The sequence below is a fragment of the Rattus rattus genome, chromosome 2 (genome assembly GCF_011064425.1).
Source record: "Rattus rattus isolate New Zealand chromosome 2, Rrattus_CSIRO_v1, whole genome shotgun sequence".
NCBI lineage: Eukaryota > Metazoa > Chordata > Mammalia > Rodentia > Muridae > Rattus > Rattus rattus.
Window position 1 is genome coordinate 182,285,000 of NC_046155.1, and position 21,319 is coordinate 182,306,318.

A 21,319-nucleotide genomic window follows, 5' to 3' on the forward strand; every position below is an offset into this window, starting at 1 on the left:
GAAAGGATACAAACATTTGAAATGATCCAGGAATAGAGCCATCAGATCTTAGACTCAGAAAAGTTGAATGACCAAAAACATGAAAAGTAAATGGCTTTTATACTATAATGTTATAATATAGTTAGGTAAAGAAATAAAACCTGTTATAATTGCACTCATATTATAACTGTATAACATATTTTAGAATGATATATTAATGATTACTATGAAGTTGTTAACATAAAAGCTACACTTCTTTTTTTCAACTATATTTTAGGAGAATTCTTCCGTCTAGAATGTGCTTTTTTCCTTACATGATTAAAAGAATTCTTGTCTGGTCTCAACAAGATAATGTAACACTTGGGCCCAAATATGAAGGCAAGGAGTGCTGTACTGGAAGCCAAGATAGAGAATACTTCCATAGCCACCATGATCTTCCCTTTAGTGCTGTAGTAGACAGGAAGAAAGGTGACCCAGACACAAAAAAACACTAGCATACTTAATGACAGAAATTTCGATTCATTGAATGTATCAGGCAAATTTCTAGACAAAAAGGCCATGGTATAACTTCCCAGGGCCAAGAGACAGAGGTATCCCAGTACAGCGTGGAAAGCAAGAGATGAACCCTTGTTGCACAAAATGATGATGTGTCCATGTTCAGTATGAGCATCTTGGTCAATGAATGGTGGTGACATTGCCATCCATATTCCACAAAGAAGAAGTTGGATCAGGGTGCAGATAGGAACAATGTAGTATGGACCCCTTGATATCATTAGCCACCTTACCATTCTTCCTGGAAAACTGACCTTAAAGGCAAGGACCACAGTAATAGCTTTGGCTAACACAGTGGCAAGAGCCACAGTGAATGCAACTCCAAAAGTGGTCTGCTGAAGGATGCAGGCAGCTGTGTTGGGCTGACCAATGAAATTCAAAGAACATAGAAAACAGAATTTGAGTGTGATGAGCAAAATGTAACTCAGAGCTTGATTATTGGCCTTGACAATGGGAGTGTCTCTGTATTTCACAAAGATCCCTATAACAAAATCTGTAAGTGCAGATAAACACAAAGCTATGCTGGCTAGTGCCATCCCCAAGGGTTCGTCAAAGGCCAGAAAGCTCGAAGTTTTTTGGTAGCAGTTGCTCTTCTCTGTATTTGGATAATGACTTTCTGGACACCTCACACACTGGTCAGAATCTGTTCAGAAATATATGTTATCATGAGGTCATGCGTCCAGGCTAAGATTTTATTATGAGACATTTCTAAATACAGGGACTGTCACAGAAGTCACTGTACTTTGTTTTCTCAGGGACAAATTAATTAATATACTGGTATGTATAATTCTAATTTTATAAAGGACACCTTGTTCCTTATTTCTTTCCATATTTATATTCACATGTAATAGAATTTGATCCAATCCTTCTTTAATTACTATCATCACACTCATTTCCTTCCCTAACTTTTTACTCACTACTCAATGTGCTCTGTATCTCTACTTTTTACATTTTAATAACTACTCAATCCATTTAGTAGAGCTAGTGTATGTACAACTGGAATGGTTTCAGTGGGAAAATATGTAGACTTTCAAGCTCTAACTTTGTAAAGAATAGTATTGTTATCTTTTCAGGTACTGATCACCTTCTAGTAAATTCCTTAACGATGTTCTTAATTGTAATTTAAATTTTACTAACTTAATGATTTTGTTCTCTTTTGTACTATTTTTTTACCTTTAGTGACAATGCTGTACCTCTTGTGAAAGTAACTGAAATAATAAATTATACTGCAAAAACCTACCTGGGCCCTGATAGTACTCATAAGTCACATATCCCTTTTAACTTAAACATAGAAACTCTAGATTAGAGGACGTATTCTTTACAAAACTTTTCAGATAATGTTTTCTTCTATGTGAATCCTAAATTTACATTTTTTCCTCAAAACTCTTTGTGCTCTCAAATTCTGTATATTCTCTGCTGGAGCTTATGAAATACACGCTATTACATTAGGTAGTACTCAAATATTAGTCAATAATATGTTTTCTTACCATTTGAAGCAAGAATATATTTTCTCATAAATAGATTATTCCCAGAAGATGTGAGGGAATTTTCAAAAACATTATAATCCTCTGCTGTGAATCTTTTTAAATATTTTTGGAAATATTATGATTAACACAAAATAGATGCTACTATATTTATAAATTGTATTATCTGGGTATGTTAGTTTGAACATACTTGGTCCAGAGAGTACCACTATTTGGAAATGTGGTCTTGTTGAAAAAAGTATGTCACTGTGAGTGTGGACTTTAAAACCCTCATCCTAGGTGCCTGGAAGTCAGTCTTTTCTTAGAATCTTTCACCTGACAATGTAGAACCCTCACCTACTCCTGTGTCATGACTGCCTGGATGCTGTCATGCTCTTGACTTGAGGATAACTTACTGAAAATTTGTAAGGTAGTTCTAATTAAATGTTGTTCTTTTAAAAGTTGACTTTGTCAAAGTTTTTGTTCACAGCAGTAAAAACCAAACTAAAACATAGGCAATACCCCATTTGTGAGGTATTGTTGAAATAAGATTGACTGTGTTTTTGGTTATAAGAATGTGAAACTTGAGATTTTGATTTGGAAAGCAATACAATGCTTTAAGTGGGGCTTAATGGGCCATCCTTGTAGGAATATGGAAGACTTTGTTGCTGAGGGTGATTTGAACTGCAGAAGCTTAGTTCTAGAAGTAAAAGAGGAAAATAATATTTAGATGGGACTGCTCTTGTGATATTTTGATGAAGTATGTGTCTGCCTTTTTCCCTTGTCTAAAGAGCCTAACTGAGGCTAAGATAAAAAGAATTATATTAACTGGATTGGTAAAGGAATCTCCAAAGAGCTGAACATATGCTTTGATCTCTAGTTAAGTCTCATGAAGAACATTTTCATGCAAGCATAGCAAGATTAGAAAGAAAATATATAAAACACATGGTTCCAGTAAAAATAAAAGGGCACCAAAAAGTGAAATAAAGTTGAGTCCTATGTTCAAAGAGAGAATGAGTGTATTAAGAGAATGGATCTCCAGGTAAGATCCCACCCAACAAAACTTATTGTTTGTATTTTCAGTTGAAAAAGGAATGGAGTACAATCCTGAAATACAGGGCAAACTCGAAGACACAGGCCTTTGACCCACATGTGGTGAACAGTAGCTATGAAAAAACATAGACCAAAGCATGGTGCCAAAACAAGCAGGTATTTGAGTTTAAGTCCAGCCTGTGACAGAGTCAAATCCAAATCCAATCTGGAAACAGAGCCATGCAGATCTCTGAGTTGAAGATCAATCTACAGATCAAGCCCCAGTACAGCCAAGCTTATGCAGCTAGAAAGTTGTAAAACAAAACCTGGTAATAGAAAATGGAGAGCCATATTCCAGTACTAGTAAGCAGACAAACTTGGCAGCATTGGCCATGGGGCTCTGGCCTATGGGTTAATAAGAGAAGGAGATTACTGGAACAATTGAGACTGGTTAGCTGGAGCTAAAAAATTAGCAACAGTTAAGAAAAGAGCATCATCACTGAGGTGAGTTCATCTGGGAAGTGTTTTCTGTGAGAACATAGAAGCTGTATACTCAAAGTTTTACCTAGTGCTGCAGCTGGACTTGATGTTAGAGTCACACAAGTGATACTGATTTTGAAAGTATGAAGGAATCATGTAGAGTAGCTGAGACTTGGCACTATGGAAGGCCAGAAAAGCCATTGGTGAAGATAAAGCATCAGTTGCAGTTGTTAGCCCAGGCCTGCAGGTGTCGTACAAAGACATTGAGGCTTAGCAGCATGAACAAAGCCTATGAAAGGAAATTAATTGGTGAAGCCTAGCGGCAATGGGAGACCCAAATGTTCTGGAGATGCCAGAAGCATGGTATTATCACCAAGAACACCAGTAAGAGTAGAGTGGAGTCAACCAGAGCCTGGAGTGCTACGGAGGGCAGAGCTATAGAAGTAATACAAGCCTTTCAGAGGAGCCTAGAAGATCATATATGGATCCCAGATATTGGAATGAGAAGCTATAATGCTGAAGTTGCCTTGGAAACACCGAAAAACAGAGCCATAGGATATATGCTGAGCAAAGCTGCTAACAGGGATTGGAACCAGATAAGAAGAAAAGACGTTTGTTTCAGTCAACAAAGATGAAAAAAAGTGTGGAGGTATGAAGACTTCCTTGATATCAGACCTGGAGATCCAGAGTTTGGAGTTTGCCTTGTGTCTTGCTTTGGGCATTACAGTTAAGAGTTTAAATGAATCTCAGGAGAGATTTTGACCTTGCATTTTTCACATTAGTGAAACTGTTATAGATGATATGGATGTTGTAAATTGGACAAAATGTACTTTTTTATACTGCTATGCCTAGGTATTGCTTCCATAGACTCAACTGTTTAAATAAGCCTATGGAAACCAAGGAGTGGAATGTCCTTGTTTGAATAAGCTTGGACTAGGGAGTGTCACTATCTGTAGGAATGGCCTTGATGGAAGAAATATGTCCTATGTGCATGGGTTTTAAGACCCTTGTCCTACCTACCATGAAGATAGTCTCTTCCTAGCAGCCTTCAGAAGATGTAGAATCTCATCTCCTGCTGCTTCATGCCTGACTGGATGATGCCATGTTCACACCTTGATGATAGCTGTCTGAACCTCTGAACTGGTATACCAGCCTCCAATTAAATGTTATCCTTATGAAAAGTTGCCTTTGTCATGGTATTTGTTCATAGCAGTAAAACCCTAACAGACACATGGGGTATGAACTAATTCTATATTTCCTAAAATAGAATTGATAACAAGATATCAGTTTTATTTCATTAATATTATTCAATTGGTATCTTAACATATAAAAAACAGTATATTACCTTACTGTTAAACATTCTATCTGTAATATTTTCAAATTTATAAAATTTAGCATTTCTTTGAGCTGCATCCTGTTGTACAATATAATTAACATAAACTGCACAATTTGTTCTTAGTGTGTGAACTATTGTTATTGTGCACAGGATACATTGAAAAATTCACTTTATATATTCATGTGTGTGTGTGTGTGAGTGTGTGTGTGTGTGTGAGTGTGTGTGTGTGTGTGCAAGGATTTCATTGGGTGAAATTGTGACAGTAAATTTTATTATTATATAAGGTTTGTATTAAAATAAAGATAGTATAGATAATTCATGAGAATCAGAAGTTTCCAAATGAAGTTGAAAATTGTTGTTTCAAATATGGAAAGAATTGTGTGGAGTTTTGATAGGGATTGCATTAAATCTGGGCATTGCTTTTGGTTAGATAGACATTTCCAGTATGTTATTTCTACTCATCCAAAAGCAAGGGAGATATTTCCAACTTCTGATATCTTCCTCAGTTTCTCTCTTCAGGGACCTGAAATTTGTGTTATACAGATCTTCCACTTACTTGCTTAGAGCTACATGAAGTTGATGTTATTTGTGTTTTTTGTGAATGGTATTGTTTCCCTATCATCACTATCAAATATTTTATTCAGGTTACTGTTTCCTTGAGTTAATTTTATATTCAGCCACCTACTTGAATGGTTATATCTGCTGTAAAAATTCTCTTGTATAGTTTTTGGGGATGCAAAGATGGTTCAATATACAAAAATCTATTAATGTAATCCACTATATAAACAAACTCAATGAAAAAAATCACATAATCATCTCATTGGAAGCTGAAAAAGTATTTCAGAAAATATAACACCCCTTCATGTTAAAAGTTTTGGAGAGATCAGGAATTTAAGGCCCTTACCTAAACAGAGTAAAAGCAATATACAACAAACCATCAGCCAATATTAAACTAAATGGAGAGATACTTGAGGTGACCCCACTAAGTTAAGGGAAAAGACAAGGATGCCCACTCTCTCCATCTCTCCTAAATATATTAATCAAAGTTCTAGATATAGCAATAAGATAATAATAATAGAATGGGGACATAAATTTGAAACAAAATAGTCAAGGTATCACTATTTGTGGATGATACAATAGTTTAAAAAGGTGACCTCAAAAAAAAAATCTACCAGTGCCCTTCTACATCTAATAAGCAACTTAAGCAAAATGGCGGGAATAATAATTTAACTCAAATAAATTAGTAGCCTTCCTCTACACAAAGTATAAACAGATGATAAAAAGATCACATAAACATCACCCTTCACAATAGGCACAAATAATACAAAATATCTTGGTGTAACTCTTACCAAGCAAGTTAAAGATCTGTATGAAAAGAACTTCAAAATTTTCATGAAAGAAATTGAATGATGCCCTTCAAAATATTCACAAACAAAACAAATAATTTGGTGTTACTCAACCAAGCAAATGAAAGATCTGTATGACAAGAACTTCACGTCTCTGAAGAAAGAAATCAAAGATCTCAGAAGGTGAACTGGTTTCTGCCCATGACCAGAACTGAACTGAAACAGCCCAACAGCTCCCAGCACCCAAATCTCTTAGAAGAGAGAGCTGGACTCTTAGAAACTTGGACAATCCTGAGACCTCAAGAGAGACAACTATTTCAGTCCATATTTTTGACCCAAGAGTTCCCTCTGTATACAGGAACCTAGGAGCAGTGAGGGTCAGGTTTATATCTGAGCCCAGAGTTGAAAGCCAGTCACCAGGAGCACCTACACACCTGAAAGCAAAGCAAAGACCAACTTTTCTGCTCCAAGGGAGCCACCTGGTGGCCTCAGGGCACACAAAGGGAGAAGTCATCTTGGACAGGACATTTCCCATTTCTGACTGTGCCTGGGGCTGAAGCAGGCCCACATCTCCCTGCACCCATCTGCTAGACCCTCAGAAATGCTAAGAATCCTGAGACCTCAAGGGAGATCACCACTTCTTTCACATTCCTGACACAAGAGAATCCCACCTAGTGCATTCTGAGCTCTCTGGGCACAGAGACCTAGGAACAGTCATGGGCAGGACCTGTCGGATTTGCTGCCTGTGCTGAGAGATGAAAGCCAGTTGCCATGAGCACCTACACATCTAATAGCAGAGGTAAGGCCAAAATTTCCTTACCAAGGAACCCACCTGGAGGCTTCAGGTCACACAAATCCAGGAGTAGCTCTCTGCTCCAAGATCCAGCTGAAAGAAAACAGGTCTACAAGAGTGCTGACACAGGCCTACAGGATGGTGAAACCACTGTCAGAATCAACAAAACAATCTAACACCAGAGACAACCTGATGGCAAGAGGCAAGCACAGGAAACTAAGCCACAGAAAGCAAGACTACCTGACATCATCAGAGACCAGTTCTCCCACCAAATCAAATACTGGATATCAAAACACACCAGAAAAGCAATATTTAGATTAAAAATCACATATCATGATGATGATAGATGTCGTTAAGAAGGACATAAATAACTCCCTTAAAGAAATACAGGACAACAAAGGTAAACAAGAAGGGGCCTTTAATGAGGTAACACAAAAATCCCTTAAAGAATTAGAGGAAAACACAAGTAAACAGGTGAAGGAATTGAACAAAACAATACAGGATTTAAAAATAGAAATAGAAACAATAAAGGAAGCACAAAAGGAGACAACCCTGGAGACAGAAAAACTAGGAAAGAGATCAGGAATCATAGATGCAAGCAAGAGCAACAGAATACAAGAAATAGAAGAGAGAATCTAAGGGGCCAAAGATAAAATAGAAAACATCAAAACAACTGTCAAAGATAATATAAAACACAAAAAGTTACTAACACAAAGCATGCAGAAAATCCAGGACACAATGAGAAGATCAAATCTAAGGATAATAGGCATTAAGAGAGGGAAGACTCCCATCTTAAAGGTCCAGTAAATATCTTCGAGAAAATTATAGAAGAAAACTTCCCTAACATAAAGAGATACCCATAAACATACAAGAAGTCTACAGAACTCCAAATAGCTTGGACCAGGAGAAAGTCTATCTGTCACACAATAGTCAAAACACCAAACACACAAAACAAAAAAGAATATCAAAAGCAGTTATGGAGAAAGGTCAAGAAACATATAAAGGTTGGGGATTTAGCTCAGTGGTAGAGCGCTTGCCTAGGGAGCACAAGGCCCTGTGTTCGGTCCCCAGCTCCAAAAAAAAGAACCAAAAAAAAAAAAGAAAGAAAGAAAAAAAAAGAAACGTATAAAGACAGACCTATCAGAATTACATCAGACTTCTCAGCTGAAATAATGAAAGTCAGAAGGTCCTGGGCAAATGTCATACAGACCCTAAGAAAACACAAACTCCAGCCCATGCTATTATATCTAACAAAACTCTCAATTAACATAGAGAGAGAAACCAAGATATTCCATGACAAAGCCAAATTTAGACAATATCTTTCTATAAGTCCAGCCTTACAAAGGATAATAGATGAAAATTCCAACACAAGGAGAGAAACTACATCATAGAAAAATCAAGAAAGTAATCTCTTCCACCGAAACCAAAAGAAGACAGACACAGAAACATAATTCCACTTCTAACAACAAAAATAACAAGAAACAACAATCACTATTCCTTACTATCTCCTAACATCAATGGACTCAATTTCCCAATAAAAAGACATAGACTAACACACTGGATACATAAACAGGACCCAGCTTTTTGCTGCATACAGAAAACACACCTTAGCGACAAAGACAGACAATAACTCAGAGTAAAAGGCTGAAAAAGAACATTCCAACCAAATGGTCCAAGGAAAAAAAGCTGGAGTTATGATTCTAACATCAAACAAAATCGAAATTCAACCAAAGCTATAAAAAAGATAAGGAAGGACACTTTATATTCATCAAAGGAAAAGTCCACCAAGATTAACTCTCAACCCTAAATCTCTATTCTCCAAATGCAAAGGCAACTACATTGATAAAAGACACCTTACTAAAGCATAAAGCAACCAAGGCACTTCACATAATAATAGCAGAAGACCCACATCAATAGACAGATTATGGAAACAGAAAATAAACACAGATATAGCGAAACTAACAAAAGTTATGATTCAAATGGATTTGACGAATATTTATAGAACATTTCATCCTAAAACAAAAGAATATACCTTCTGCTCAGCACCTCATGGTACCTTCACCAAAACTGACCATATAATCAGTCACAAAACAGTCCTCAAAGGAAATTGAACGAATTCCATGCACCCAACCAGATCACCAGGGACTAAGGCTGGTCTTCAGTAACAACAATCACAACAGAAATCAGAATGTATATGAAAGTTGGATAAAGTTTTACTTAATGATAACTTCTTCAAAGAAAAATAAAAAAAGAAATTAAAGACTTCTTAGAATTTAATGAAAATGATAACACAACATACCCAAATTTATGGGATACAATGAAAGAAGTGCTAGGAGGAAAACTCATAGCTCTGAGTGCCTCCACAAAGAAACAACAGAGACCATACATTAGCACCTTGACAGCACACATTAAAGCTCTGGAACAAAAAGAAGCAAATACACCAAAGAGGAGTACAAGTCAGGGCTGAAAGCAACATAGTAGAAACAAAAGGACTATACAAAGAATCAATAAAACCAGGAGTTAGTTCTTTGAGAAAATCAAAAAGATAGATAAACACTTAGCCACCCTAACCATAGGGCATACAGAGAGTATCCAAATTAACAAAATCAAATGTGTAAATGGAATCACAACAACAGAATCTGAGGAAATTTAAAAACTACCAGATCCTACTACAAAGTCTATATTCAACAAAACTGGAAAATCTGGTTGAAATGGACAATTTTCTAGACAGATACCAGGTACCAAAGTTAAATCAGGATCAGACAAACCATTTAATCTAAACAAACCAATAACTCCTAAAGAAATATAAGCAGTTATTAAAAGTCTCTCACCCAAAAAGAGTCCAAGACCAGACAGGTTTGATACATAATTTTCTCAAACCTTCATAGAAGACCTCATACCAATATTTTCCAAAATATTCCACAAAATAGAAAAAGAAGGAACACTACACAATTCCTTCTATGAAGCCACAATTACTCTTAGAACTAAAGCACACAAAGACCTAACAAAGAATGAGTACTTCAGACCAATTTCCCTTATGAATATCGACGCAAAGATATTCAATAAAACTCTTGCAAACCGAATCCAATAGCACATCAAAACAATCATCCATCATGATCAAGTAGGCTTCAGCCCAGGGATGCAAGGATGGTTTAATATGTGGAAAACCATCAACGTAATCAACTATATAAACTGAAGATAAAAAGCACATGATCATTATTTCATTAAATGCTGAGAAAGCATTTGACAAAATTTAATACCCCTTCATGATAAAAGTCCTGGAAAGAAAAGGAATTCAAAGCCTATACCTAAACATAGTAAAAGTCATACACAGCAAACCAGTAGCTAATATTAAACTAAATGGAGAGAAACTTGAAGCAATTTCTCTAAAGTCAGGGACTAGACAAGGCTGCCCACTCTCTCCCTCCTTATTCAATTTAGTTCTCTAAGTCCTAGCCAGAGCGATCAGACAACACAAGGAGATCAAAGGGATATGGATCGAAAGGAAGAAGTCAAAATATCACTATTTGCAGATGATATGATAGTGTATTTAAGTGATCCCAAATGTTCCACCAGAGAACTACTAAACCTGCTAAACACCTTCAGCAAAGTGCCTGGGTATAAAATTAACTCAAATAAATCAGTAGCCTTCCTCTACACAAAAGAGAAACAAGCCGAGAAAGAAATTAGGGAAATTACAGCCTTCATAGTAGTACCAAATAATATAAAATAACTTGGTTTGACTTTAACCAAGCAAGTGAAAGATCTGTATCATAAGAACTTCAAGTCTCTGAAGAAAGAATTTGAAGAAGATCTCAGAAGATGGAAAGATCTCCCATGCTCATGGATTGGCAGGATTAATACAGCAAAAAAATGTCCATTTTACCAAAAGCAATCTACAGATTCCATGCAATGCCCATCAAATTTCCAATCCAATTCTTCATACAGTTAGAAAGAACAATTTGCAAATTCATCTGGAGTAATAAAAAACCCAGGATAGCTAATACTATCCTCAACAATAAAAGGACTTCCCCGGGGAATGATTATCCCTGAGCTCAAGCAGTATTACAGAGCTATAGTAATAAAAACTGTATGGTATTGGTACAGAAACAGGTAGATCGACCAGTGGATTAGAATTTAAGAGACAGAAATGAACCCACACACCTAAGGTTACATGATTTTTGACCAAGGAGCCAAAACCATCCAATGGAAAAAAGGGCATTTTCAGCAAATGGTGCTGGTTCAACTGGAGGTCAGCATGTAAAAGAATGCAGATCGATCCATGATTATCACCCTGTACTAAGGTTAAGTTGAAGTGGATCAAGGAACTCCACTTCAAACCAAATACACTCAAACTAATAGAAGAAAAAGTGGGGAAGCCTCTCGAACACATGGGCACAGGAGAAAACTTCCTGAACAAAATACCAATGGCTTATGCTCTAAGATCAAGAATCGACAAATAGATGACCAAAATGCGATTGCTTCACTCCTTCTTTAAAAGGGGAACAAGAATACCCTTGGGATGGAATAGGGAAGCAAAGTTTAGAACAGATGCATAAAAAAAACGCGTTCAGAGCATGCCCCACATGTGTCCCATACATATGAAGCTATGAAAGTAGATAAGATGGATGAAGCAAAGAAGTGCAGAGTGACAGGAACCAGATCTAGATCTCTCCTGAGAGACACAACCTGAATATGGTAAATACACAGGCAAATGCAAGCAGCAAACCATTGAACTGAGAATGGGATCCCCGTTGAAGGAATCAGAGAAAGGACTGAAAGAGCTTGAAGGGGCTTGAGAACCCATACGAACAACAATGCCAAACAACCAGAGCTTCCAGGGACTAAGCCACTACCCAAAGTCCATACATGGATTGACCTTGGGCTCCAACCTCATACGTAGCAATGAAAAGCCTAGCAAGAGCACCAGTGAAAGGGGAAGCCCTTAGTCCTGCCAAGACTGAATCCCCAGTGAATGTGATTGTTGTGGGGAGGGCAGTAATGTGGTGAGAATGGGGAGGGGAACACTCAAATAGAAGGGGAGGTAGAGGGGCTAGGGGGATGTTGGCCTGGAAACCGGGAAAGGGAATAACAATTGAAATGTAAATAAGAAATGCTGAAGTTAATAAAAATAAAAAAAAGAAATGTAAGTAAGAAATAACCAAGTTAATAAAATGGAGAAAAAAATAAAGTTTATTGCTATAAAAAAAAAAGAATCGACAAATGGGATCTCATAAAACTATAAAGGTTCTGTAAGACAAAGGACACTGTTAGGAAAAAACGGCAACCAACAGATTGAGAAAAGATCGTTGCCAACCCTACAACTGATAGAGGGCTCATATATATAAAAAATAGACAAAGAACGCATGAAGTTAGACTGCAGGGAGACAAATAACTATTAAAAACCGGGGTTCATACATAACACCTAAAGAAATAGAAGCAGTCATTAAAGGTCTCCCAACAAAAAAGAGCCCAGGTCCAGACAGGTTCAGAGCAGAATTCTATCAGACCTTCATAGGAGACCTCATTCAAATACAATCAAAACTGTTCCACAAAATTGAAACAGATGGAGCGCTACCGAATTCCTTCTATGAAGCCACAATTACTCTTATACCTAAACCACACAAAGACCCAACAAAGAAAGAGAACTTCAGACCAATTTCCCTTATGAATATCGATGCAAAAATACTCAATACAATTCTGGCAAACCGAATCCAAGAGCACATCAAAACAATCATCCACCATGATCAAGTAGGCTTCATCCCAGGCATGCAGGGATGGTTTAATATACGGAAAACCATCAACATGATCCATTATATAAACAAACTGAAAGAACAAAACCACATGATCATTTCATTAGATGCTGAGAAAGCATTTGACAAAATTCAACACCCCTTCATGATAAAAGTCCTGGAAAGAATAGGAATTCAAGGCCCATACCTAAACATAGTAAAAGCTATATACAGCAAAACAGTTGCTAACATTAAAATAAATGGAGAGAAACTGGAAGCAATCCCACTAAAATCAGGGACTAAACAAGGCTGCCCACTCTCTCCCTACTTATTCAATATAGTTCTTGAAGTTCTAGCCAGAGCAATCAGACAACAAAAGGAAATCAAGGGGATACAGATCGGAAAAGAAGAAGTCAAAATATCACTATTTGCAGATGATATGATAGTATATTTAAGGATCCCAAAAGTTCCACCAGAGAACTACTAAAGCTGATAAACAACTTCAGCAAAGTGGCTGGGTATAAAATTAACTCAAATAAATCAGTAGCCTTCCTCTACACAAAAGAGAAACAAGCCGAGAAAGAAATTAGGAAATGACACCTTCATAATAGACCCAAACAATATAAAGTACCTCGGTGTGACTTTAACCAAGCAAGTAAAAGATCTGTACAATAAGAACTTCAAGACTCTGAAGAAAGAAATTGAAGAAGACCTCAAAAGATGGAAAGATCTCCCATGCTCATGGATTGGCAGGATTTGTATAGTAAAAATGTCCATTTTACCAAAAGCAATCTACAGATTCAATGCAATCCCCATCAAAATACCAATCCATTTCTTCAAAGAGTTAGACAGAACAATTTGCAAATTCACCTGGAATAACAAAAAACCCAGGATAACTAAACTATTCTCAACAATAAAAGGACTTCAGGGGGAATCACTATTCCTGAACTCAAGCTGTATTACAGAGCAATAGTGATAAAAACTACATGGTATTGGTACAGAGACAGACAGATAGATAGACAGAACAGAATTGAAGACCCAGAAATGAACCCACACACCTATGGGCACTTGATTTTTGACAAAGGAACCAAAACCATCCAATGGAAAAAAGATAGCATTTTCAGCAAATGGTGCTGGTTCGACTGGATGTCAACATGTGGAAGAATGCAAATCAATCCATGCTTATCACCCTGTACAATGCTTAAGTCCAATTGGATCAAGGACCTCCAAACACATCAAACCAGATACACTCAAACTAATAGAAGAAAAACTAGGGCACCATCTCGAACACATGGGCACTGAAGAAAATTTCCTGAACAAAACACCAATGGCTTATGCTCTAAGATCAAGAATCGACAACTGGGATCTCATAAAACTGCAAAGCTTCCGTAAGGCAAAGGACACTGTGGTTAGCACAAAACAACAACCAACAGATTGGGAAAAGATCTTTACCAATCCTTGAACAGACAGAGGGCTTATATCCAAAATATACAAAGAACTCAAGAAGTTAGACCGCTGGGAGACAAATAACCCTATTAAAAAATGGGGTTCATGCCTGAGGATCCAGCTATACCTCTATTGGGCATATACCCAAAAGATGCCCCAACATATAAAAAAGACACATGCTCCACTATGTTCATCGCAGCCTTATTTATAATAGCCAGAAGCTGGAAAGAACCCAGATGCCCTTCAACAGAGGAATGGATACAGAAAATGTGGTACATCTACACAATGGAATATTACTCAGCTATCAAAAACAATGACTTTATGAAATTCATAGGCAAATGGATGGAACTGGAAAATATCATCCTGAGTGAGGTAACCCAATCACAGAAAAACACACATGGTATGCACTCATTGATAAGTGGCTATTAGCCCAAATGCTTGAATTACCCTAGATGCCTAGAACAAATGAAACTCAAGACGGATGATCAAAATGTGAATGCTTCACTCCTTCTTTAAAAGGGGAACAAGAATACCCTTGGCAGGGAATAGAGAGACAAAGATTAAAACAGACACAGAAGGAACACCCATTCAGAGCCTGTCCCACATGTGGCCCATGCATATACAGCCATCCAATTAGACAAGATGGATGAAGCAAAGAAGTGCAGGCCGACAGGAGCCGGATGTAGATCTCTCCTGCGAGACACAGCCAGAATACAGCAAACACAATTGAATTGAGAATAGGACCCCGTTGAAGGAATCAGAGAAAGAACTGGAAGAGCTTGAAGGGGCTCGAGACCCCATATGTACAACAATGCCAAGCAACCAGAGCTTCCAGGGACTAAGCCACTACCTAAAGACTATACATGGACTGACCCTGGACTCTGACCTCATAGGTAGCAATGAATATCCTAGTAAGAGCACCAGTGGAAGGGGAAGCCCTGGGTCCTGCTAAGACTGAACCCCCAGTGAACTAGATTGTTGGGGGAGGGGCAAGGGGGAGGATGGGGAGGGAATACCCATAAAGAAGGGGAGGGGGATGTTTGCCTAGAAACCGGGAAAGGGAATAACGCTCGAAATGTATATAGGAAATACTCAAGTTAATAAAAAAATAAATAAAATAAAATATATTCACATTAAAAAAAATGGGGTTCAGAACTAAACAAAGAATTCACAGCTGAGGAATGCTGAATGGCTGAGAAGCACCTAAACAAATGTTCAACATCTTTAGTCATAAGGGAAATGCAAATCAAAACAACCCTGAGATTTCACCTCACACCAGTGAGAATGGCTAACATAAAAAACTCAGGTGACAGCAAATGCTGCGGAGGATGTGGACAAAGAGGAACACTCCTCCATTGTTGGTGGGATTGCAGACTGATACAACCATTCTGGAAATCAGTCTGTAAGTTCCTCAGAAAATTGGACATTGAACTACTTGAGGACCCAGCTATACTTCTCTTGGGCATATACCAAAAGATGCCCTAATACATAACAAAGACACATGCTCCACTATGTTCACAGCAGCCTTATTTATAATAGTCAGAAGCTGGAAAGAACCCAAATGCCCTTCAACAGAGGAATGGATACAGAAAATGTGGTACATCTATACAATGAAATATTACTCAGCTATCAAAAACAACGACTTTATGAAATTCGTAGGCAAATGGATGGAACTGGAAAATATCATCCTGAGTGAGGTAACCCAATCACAGAAAAACACACATGGTATGCACTCGTTGATAAGTGGATATTAGCCCATATGCTTGAATTACCCTAGATGCACAGAACACATGAAACTCAAGACGGATGACCAAAATGTGAATGCTTCATTCCTTCTTTAAAAGGGGCACAAGAATACTCTTGGCAGGGAATAGGGAGGCAAAGTTTAGAACAGAGGCAGAAGGAACACCCATTCAGAGCCTGCCCCACATGTGGCCCATACATATACAGCCACCAAACTTGATAAGGTAGATGAAGCAAAGAAGTGCAGGCCGACAGGAACCGGATGTAGATCTCTCCTGAGAGACACACCCAGAATACAGCAAATACATAGGTGAATGCCAGCAGCAAACCACTGAATTGAGAACGGGACCCCCGTTGAAGGAATCAGAGAAAGGACTGGAAGAGCTTGAAGGGGCTCGGTACCCCATTTGAACAACAACGCCAACCAACCAGAGCTTCCAGGGCTTAAGCCACTACCCAAAGACTATACATGGACTGACCCTGGGCTCCACCCTCATAGGTAGCAATGAATAGCCTGGTAAGATCACCAGTGGAAGGGGAAGCCCTTGGTCCTGCCAAGACTGAACCGCCAGTGAAGATGATTGTTGGGGGGAGGGTGGTAATGGGAGGAGGATGGCGAGGGGTGGCCCATATAGAAGGGGAGGTTGAGGGGTTGGTGGGTTTTGGGCCCAGAGACTGGGAAGGGGGATTATAATCGAAATGTAAATAAAAAATACTCAAGTTAATAAAGATAAAAAATAAATATAAAAAAAATGGGGGCGGCAATGGGGGGAGGGTGGGGAGGGGAACACCCATAAGGAAGGGGAGGGGGGAAGGGGATGTTTGCCCGGAAACCGGGAAAGGGAATAACACTCGAAATGTATATAAGAAATATTCAAGATAATAAAAAAAAAAAAAAAAAAAGCACAAAAAAAAATGGGATTCAGAACTAAACAAAGAATTCACAGCTGAGGAATGCTGAATGGCTAAGAAGCACCGAAAGAAATGTTCAACATCTTTAGTCATAAGGGAAATGCAAATCAAAGCAACTCTGAGATTCCACCTCACACTAGTCAGAATGGCTAAGATCACAAACTCAGGTGACAGCAAATGCTGGTAAGGATGTGGAGAAAGAGGAACACTCCTCCAATGTTCGTTGGATTGCAGACTGGTACAACTATTCTGGAAATCAGTCTGGAGGTTACTCAGAAAATTGGACATTGAACTATCTGAGGACCCAGCTATACCTCTCTTGGGCATATACCCAAAAGATGCTCCAACATATAACAAAGACACATGCTCCCCTATGTTCACAGTAGCCTAATTTATATTAGCCAGAAGCTGGAAAGAACCCAGATGCCCTTCCATAGAGGAATGGGTACAGAAAATGTGGTACATCTACTCAGCTATCAAAAACAATGACTTTATGAAACTCATAGGCAAATGGAATGAACTAGAAAATATCATGCTGAGTGAGGTAACTCAATCACAGAGAAACACACTTGGTATGCACTCATTGATAAATGGATATTAGCCCCAATGCTCGAATTACCCTAAATGCACAGAACACAGAAAACTCAAGAAGGATGACCAAAATGCAGCTGCTTTACTACTTCTTTAAAAGGGGAACAAGAATACCCTTGGGAGGGGATAGGGATGCAAAGGTTAGAACAGAGACTGAAGGAAGTCCCATTCAGAGCCTGCCCCACATGTGGCCCATACATATACAGCCACCATACTAGATAGGATGGATGAAGCAAAGAATTGCAGGCTGACAGGAACTGGATGTAGATCTCTCCTGAGAGACACAGCAAATACATAGGTGAATGCCAGCAGCAAATGAAGGAACTGAGAACGGGACCCCCGTTGAAGGAATCAGAGAAAGGACTGAAAGAGCTTAAAGCGGTTTGAGTCCCCATATGAACAATGATGCCAACTAACCAGAGCTTCCAGGGACAAAGCCACTATCCAAAGACTATACATGGACTGACCCTGGGCTCCAAAGTCGTAGGTAGCAATGAATAGCCTAGTAAGGGCACCAGTGGAAGGGGAAGCCCTTGGTCCTGCCAAGACTGAACCCCCTAGTGAACGGGATTGTTGGAGGGAGGGTGGTAATGGGGGGAGGATGGGGAGGGGATCACCCATGTGGAAGGGGATTTGTAGGCGTTAGGGGATGTTGACCTGGAAAGCAGGAAAGTGAATACCAATTGAAATGCAAATAATAAATACCCAATTTAATAAAGATGAAGGAAAGTGAAAAAAAGGAAAAAAAAAGGAACTGTCACATCAAGGATTGAACAATTCAAACATGAAATAAGTACAATTCCATTTTAGATAATACTAGACCACATGAAATAAAAATATTAGAATCAAAATGACACAAAAGATTTTGATAATATTTCTACAGACATGAGATTATGAAATAGTATATTTTGACTAATAAAATATGTGAGTATAACTTGAAGCATATTTTTAACCTCAACAGTCCCCAAACACAAAACACAGAGCTCCTGTATCCCTGATACAGAACACTAATACTCAAGGTTATTACTGAAAATTTATCTTCCTGGACTAAAATCTAAGACAATGGCTAGTGGGTACCAAGCCTGATACCCAGCCTTGAATGAATTTCATTAAAAATCACCCTACAGTACTATATATCAGCCTGTGATGAAGTTTCCCTTAACTCTATGTAGAAGATACTGTATATCTATTTTCCATGTGTGTCCTGTTGTCAGGAAATACAGACAACAATTTTATCCATTAGCTATGTTGGAGATCTACATGAAAATATGAATGTATGATATGGGTCTCCTGGCATAAATACCAATATATAGACATATATGCACACAACACTCATATACATACATATGTTCATGTATGAATAAAAACATAAGAACTCATTCTAAATGTCAAGATACTATTAGTAAACAAACTTGTCATAATAATGGTATCAGCAAATATGAAGTGCTTTTGTGTATTACATTAACTTCATATTTCTGTCATTTCAAATATTTTTCAAAGCATTTAACAGATATATGAATGGTCATTTTCTATGGCCCTGCTTCAATAGCTTATATTGACACTGGGAAAAAAACAGATAGATGGACTGCCATGGAAAGGCATATAAAATTAATGAGAATTATAAAGAAAAATAATAATTTCCTAGATACAAGTAAAAAACTAAGCTTTCTTTATCATTACACTAGGCCAGAAAATAAGCAAGTGCTGAAACCCAAGCCTTCAGTGTTTCTTCTAATACTGTCTGAGGACTAAACAGATGCACCACAGAATTTACAAATTTCTTTAGAAAATCCCACAATAATCATGTTCAGAGGATATTGCAGAATACAGAAAGAAAAGAATGTTGTACAGTTATCATACAAAGTTGGTTTCATCTGTATCCAAAAGTAAATGACCAAAAAATATGTACAACAACAAAAGTAACAGCAAAGGTTCAATGATGTCCATTGAGTAAAGATTCTCTCTCATAGATGCAGAAATGAACTCAACCTGATTTCTTGCCAGAGATGCAAAATTGTTTCAACAGGCACAAACAAAACAAGTCAAGGCTCAAAATACATACAGTGAGAGAAGGCTCACAACCATGTCAATATACTTATAAGATGCCTGGAGCAAAATATGACAGTAGATCACGATGAGAGCTCTGGTTATTGTAAAAGCAGAAGGAACATCCCTCAGTTTAATAAAGAAATAGGCAACATCCTAAATCATTATTATGACAATTGAAGATGGCTGTCATCATTCTGCTCTTTTCAGAAGAGAAACAAATATGTGCAAAGCCTCCACACTAACTTATAAAACTGCAGCAGTGCTTACAAAGATCAAGTAAAACACAGACTATTTTCAATACGTCAGAAAAGGATATATGAAAGTCAAGTTTTCTTAAATTACAAGAAACATAATTCTTCAAATCAAGAAGTAAAGATATACAAAGAAAATTTGACAATGCACTTAATAAGTTATAAAAATAAAAGAAAATATCCTGAGTGAGGAAACATAGTCACAAAAGAACAAGCATAGTATGTACTGGTAAGTGGATATAGGAAAAAGTTCAGATACTTATGACACAATTTACAGACCATATAAAGGTCAAGAACGGTGAAAATCACAGTGTGGAATATCAGTCCTACTTAGAAGTAGAAATAACATAATCACAGTATGTAGAGGATCAGTGGGACTTGGAAGGAATATAGGAAGGGGAGAGGAAAAAGGGGGAGCTGGAAAAAAATATCCAGTAAAAATGCGAAAATTAAAAAGTTGAAGAAGTCCTCATAAAAAGGGGAGATTTCTCTTGCTCATAGACTAGTTTGATTAATACAGTAAAAATGGTCATCCTACCAAAAGCAATCCACAGATTCAAAGCAAACACCTTCAAGATTCCAACACAGTTCTTCAGAAATATTGAAAGAGTAATTCTCAATTTCATATGGAACAACAAAAAAACCAGGATAGCAAAAACAATTCTTAACTGGAAAAGAACCTCTGGAGGCATTACCAACTCTAACATACAACTGTACCACTGTGCATGAGCAATAACAAAAACAATTGTATTGCTACAGAGATAGACAAGTCATTCAATGGAATAGAATTGAAGATACAGAAATAAGCCCACATATCTACGGACATTTTATCTTTGACAAAGAAGCCAAAATCATACAATTAAATAAAGAAAGTATATTCAATGAATGGTGCTGATATAATTAACAGTCTGTATTTAGAAAAATGAAAATAGATTCATATTTATCACTTTACACAAAACTCAAGACCAAAAGGATCGAGGAACTCAGCATAAACCAGAGGATTCACAACAGAGGCTTTTTAAAGAGCACTTAAGAACTAAAGTCATTAGTAATCAGTTAAAAGCAAATCAAAACAAACCTGAGATTCCACCTCAAACCATTTAGAATGGCTAAGATCAAAAACTCAGGTGAGAGTACATGGTGGCAAGAATATGGAGAAAGTGGAACACTCCTCTATTGCATTTGGGATTGCAATCTGGTACAACTACTCTTGAAATCAGTTTGAAAGTCCTCTGAAAATTGGAAATAGACCTACCTAAAGACACAGCTATAAAACTCTTGGACATATACCCAAAAGATGTGTCACCATATCATAGGGACACATGCTAGACTATGTTCCTAGTGGCCTTATTTGTTAGAGCTATAAGCTGGAAGAAACCCAGATGCCCCACAATAGAAGAATGGATACATAAAATGTTTTATAATTACCCAATAAATATTACTCAGTTATTAAAAACTTGGGCATCAAGAGTTTTGAAATAAAATAAAACTACAAAATATCATCCTGAGTGACGTAACCCAGACCCTAAAAGACATACCATCTTATCTACTCACTAACAAGTTGATATTAGCCAAAAAGCACAGAATGCCTAAGAAACAACCCACAGAGTTTAA

General features: G+C 37.6%; 1 protein-coding gene across 1 annotated transcript in view; it reads right to left on the bottom strand.

Annotated features, from left to right (window-relative positions):
* Positions 1 to 245: 245 nt before the first annotated feature.
* The window catches only part of LOC116894606 (vomeronasal type-2 receptor 116-like), a 33,726-nt gene continuing 12,652 nt past the window's right edge, over positions 246 to 21,319 (bottom strand). Inside the window, exon 5 of the mRNA XM_032896323.1 lies at positions 246 to 1,174. Coding sequence (XP_032752214.1) covers positions 246 to 1,174 — 929 coding nt within the window. The remainder of the gene's footprint in view (positions 1,175 to 21,319) is intronic.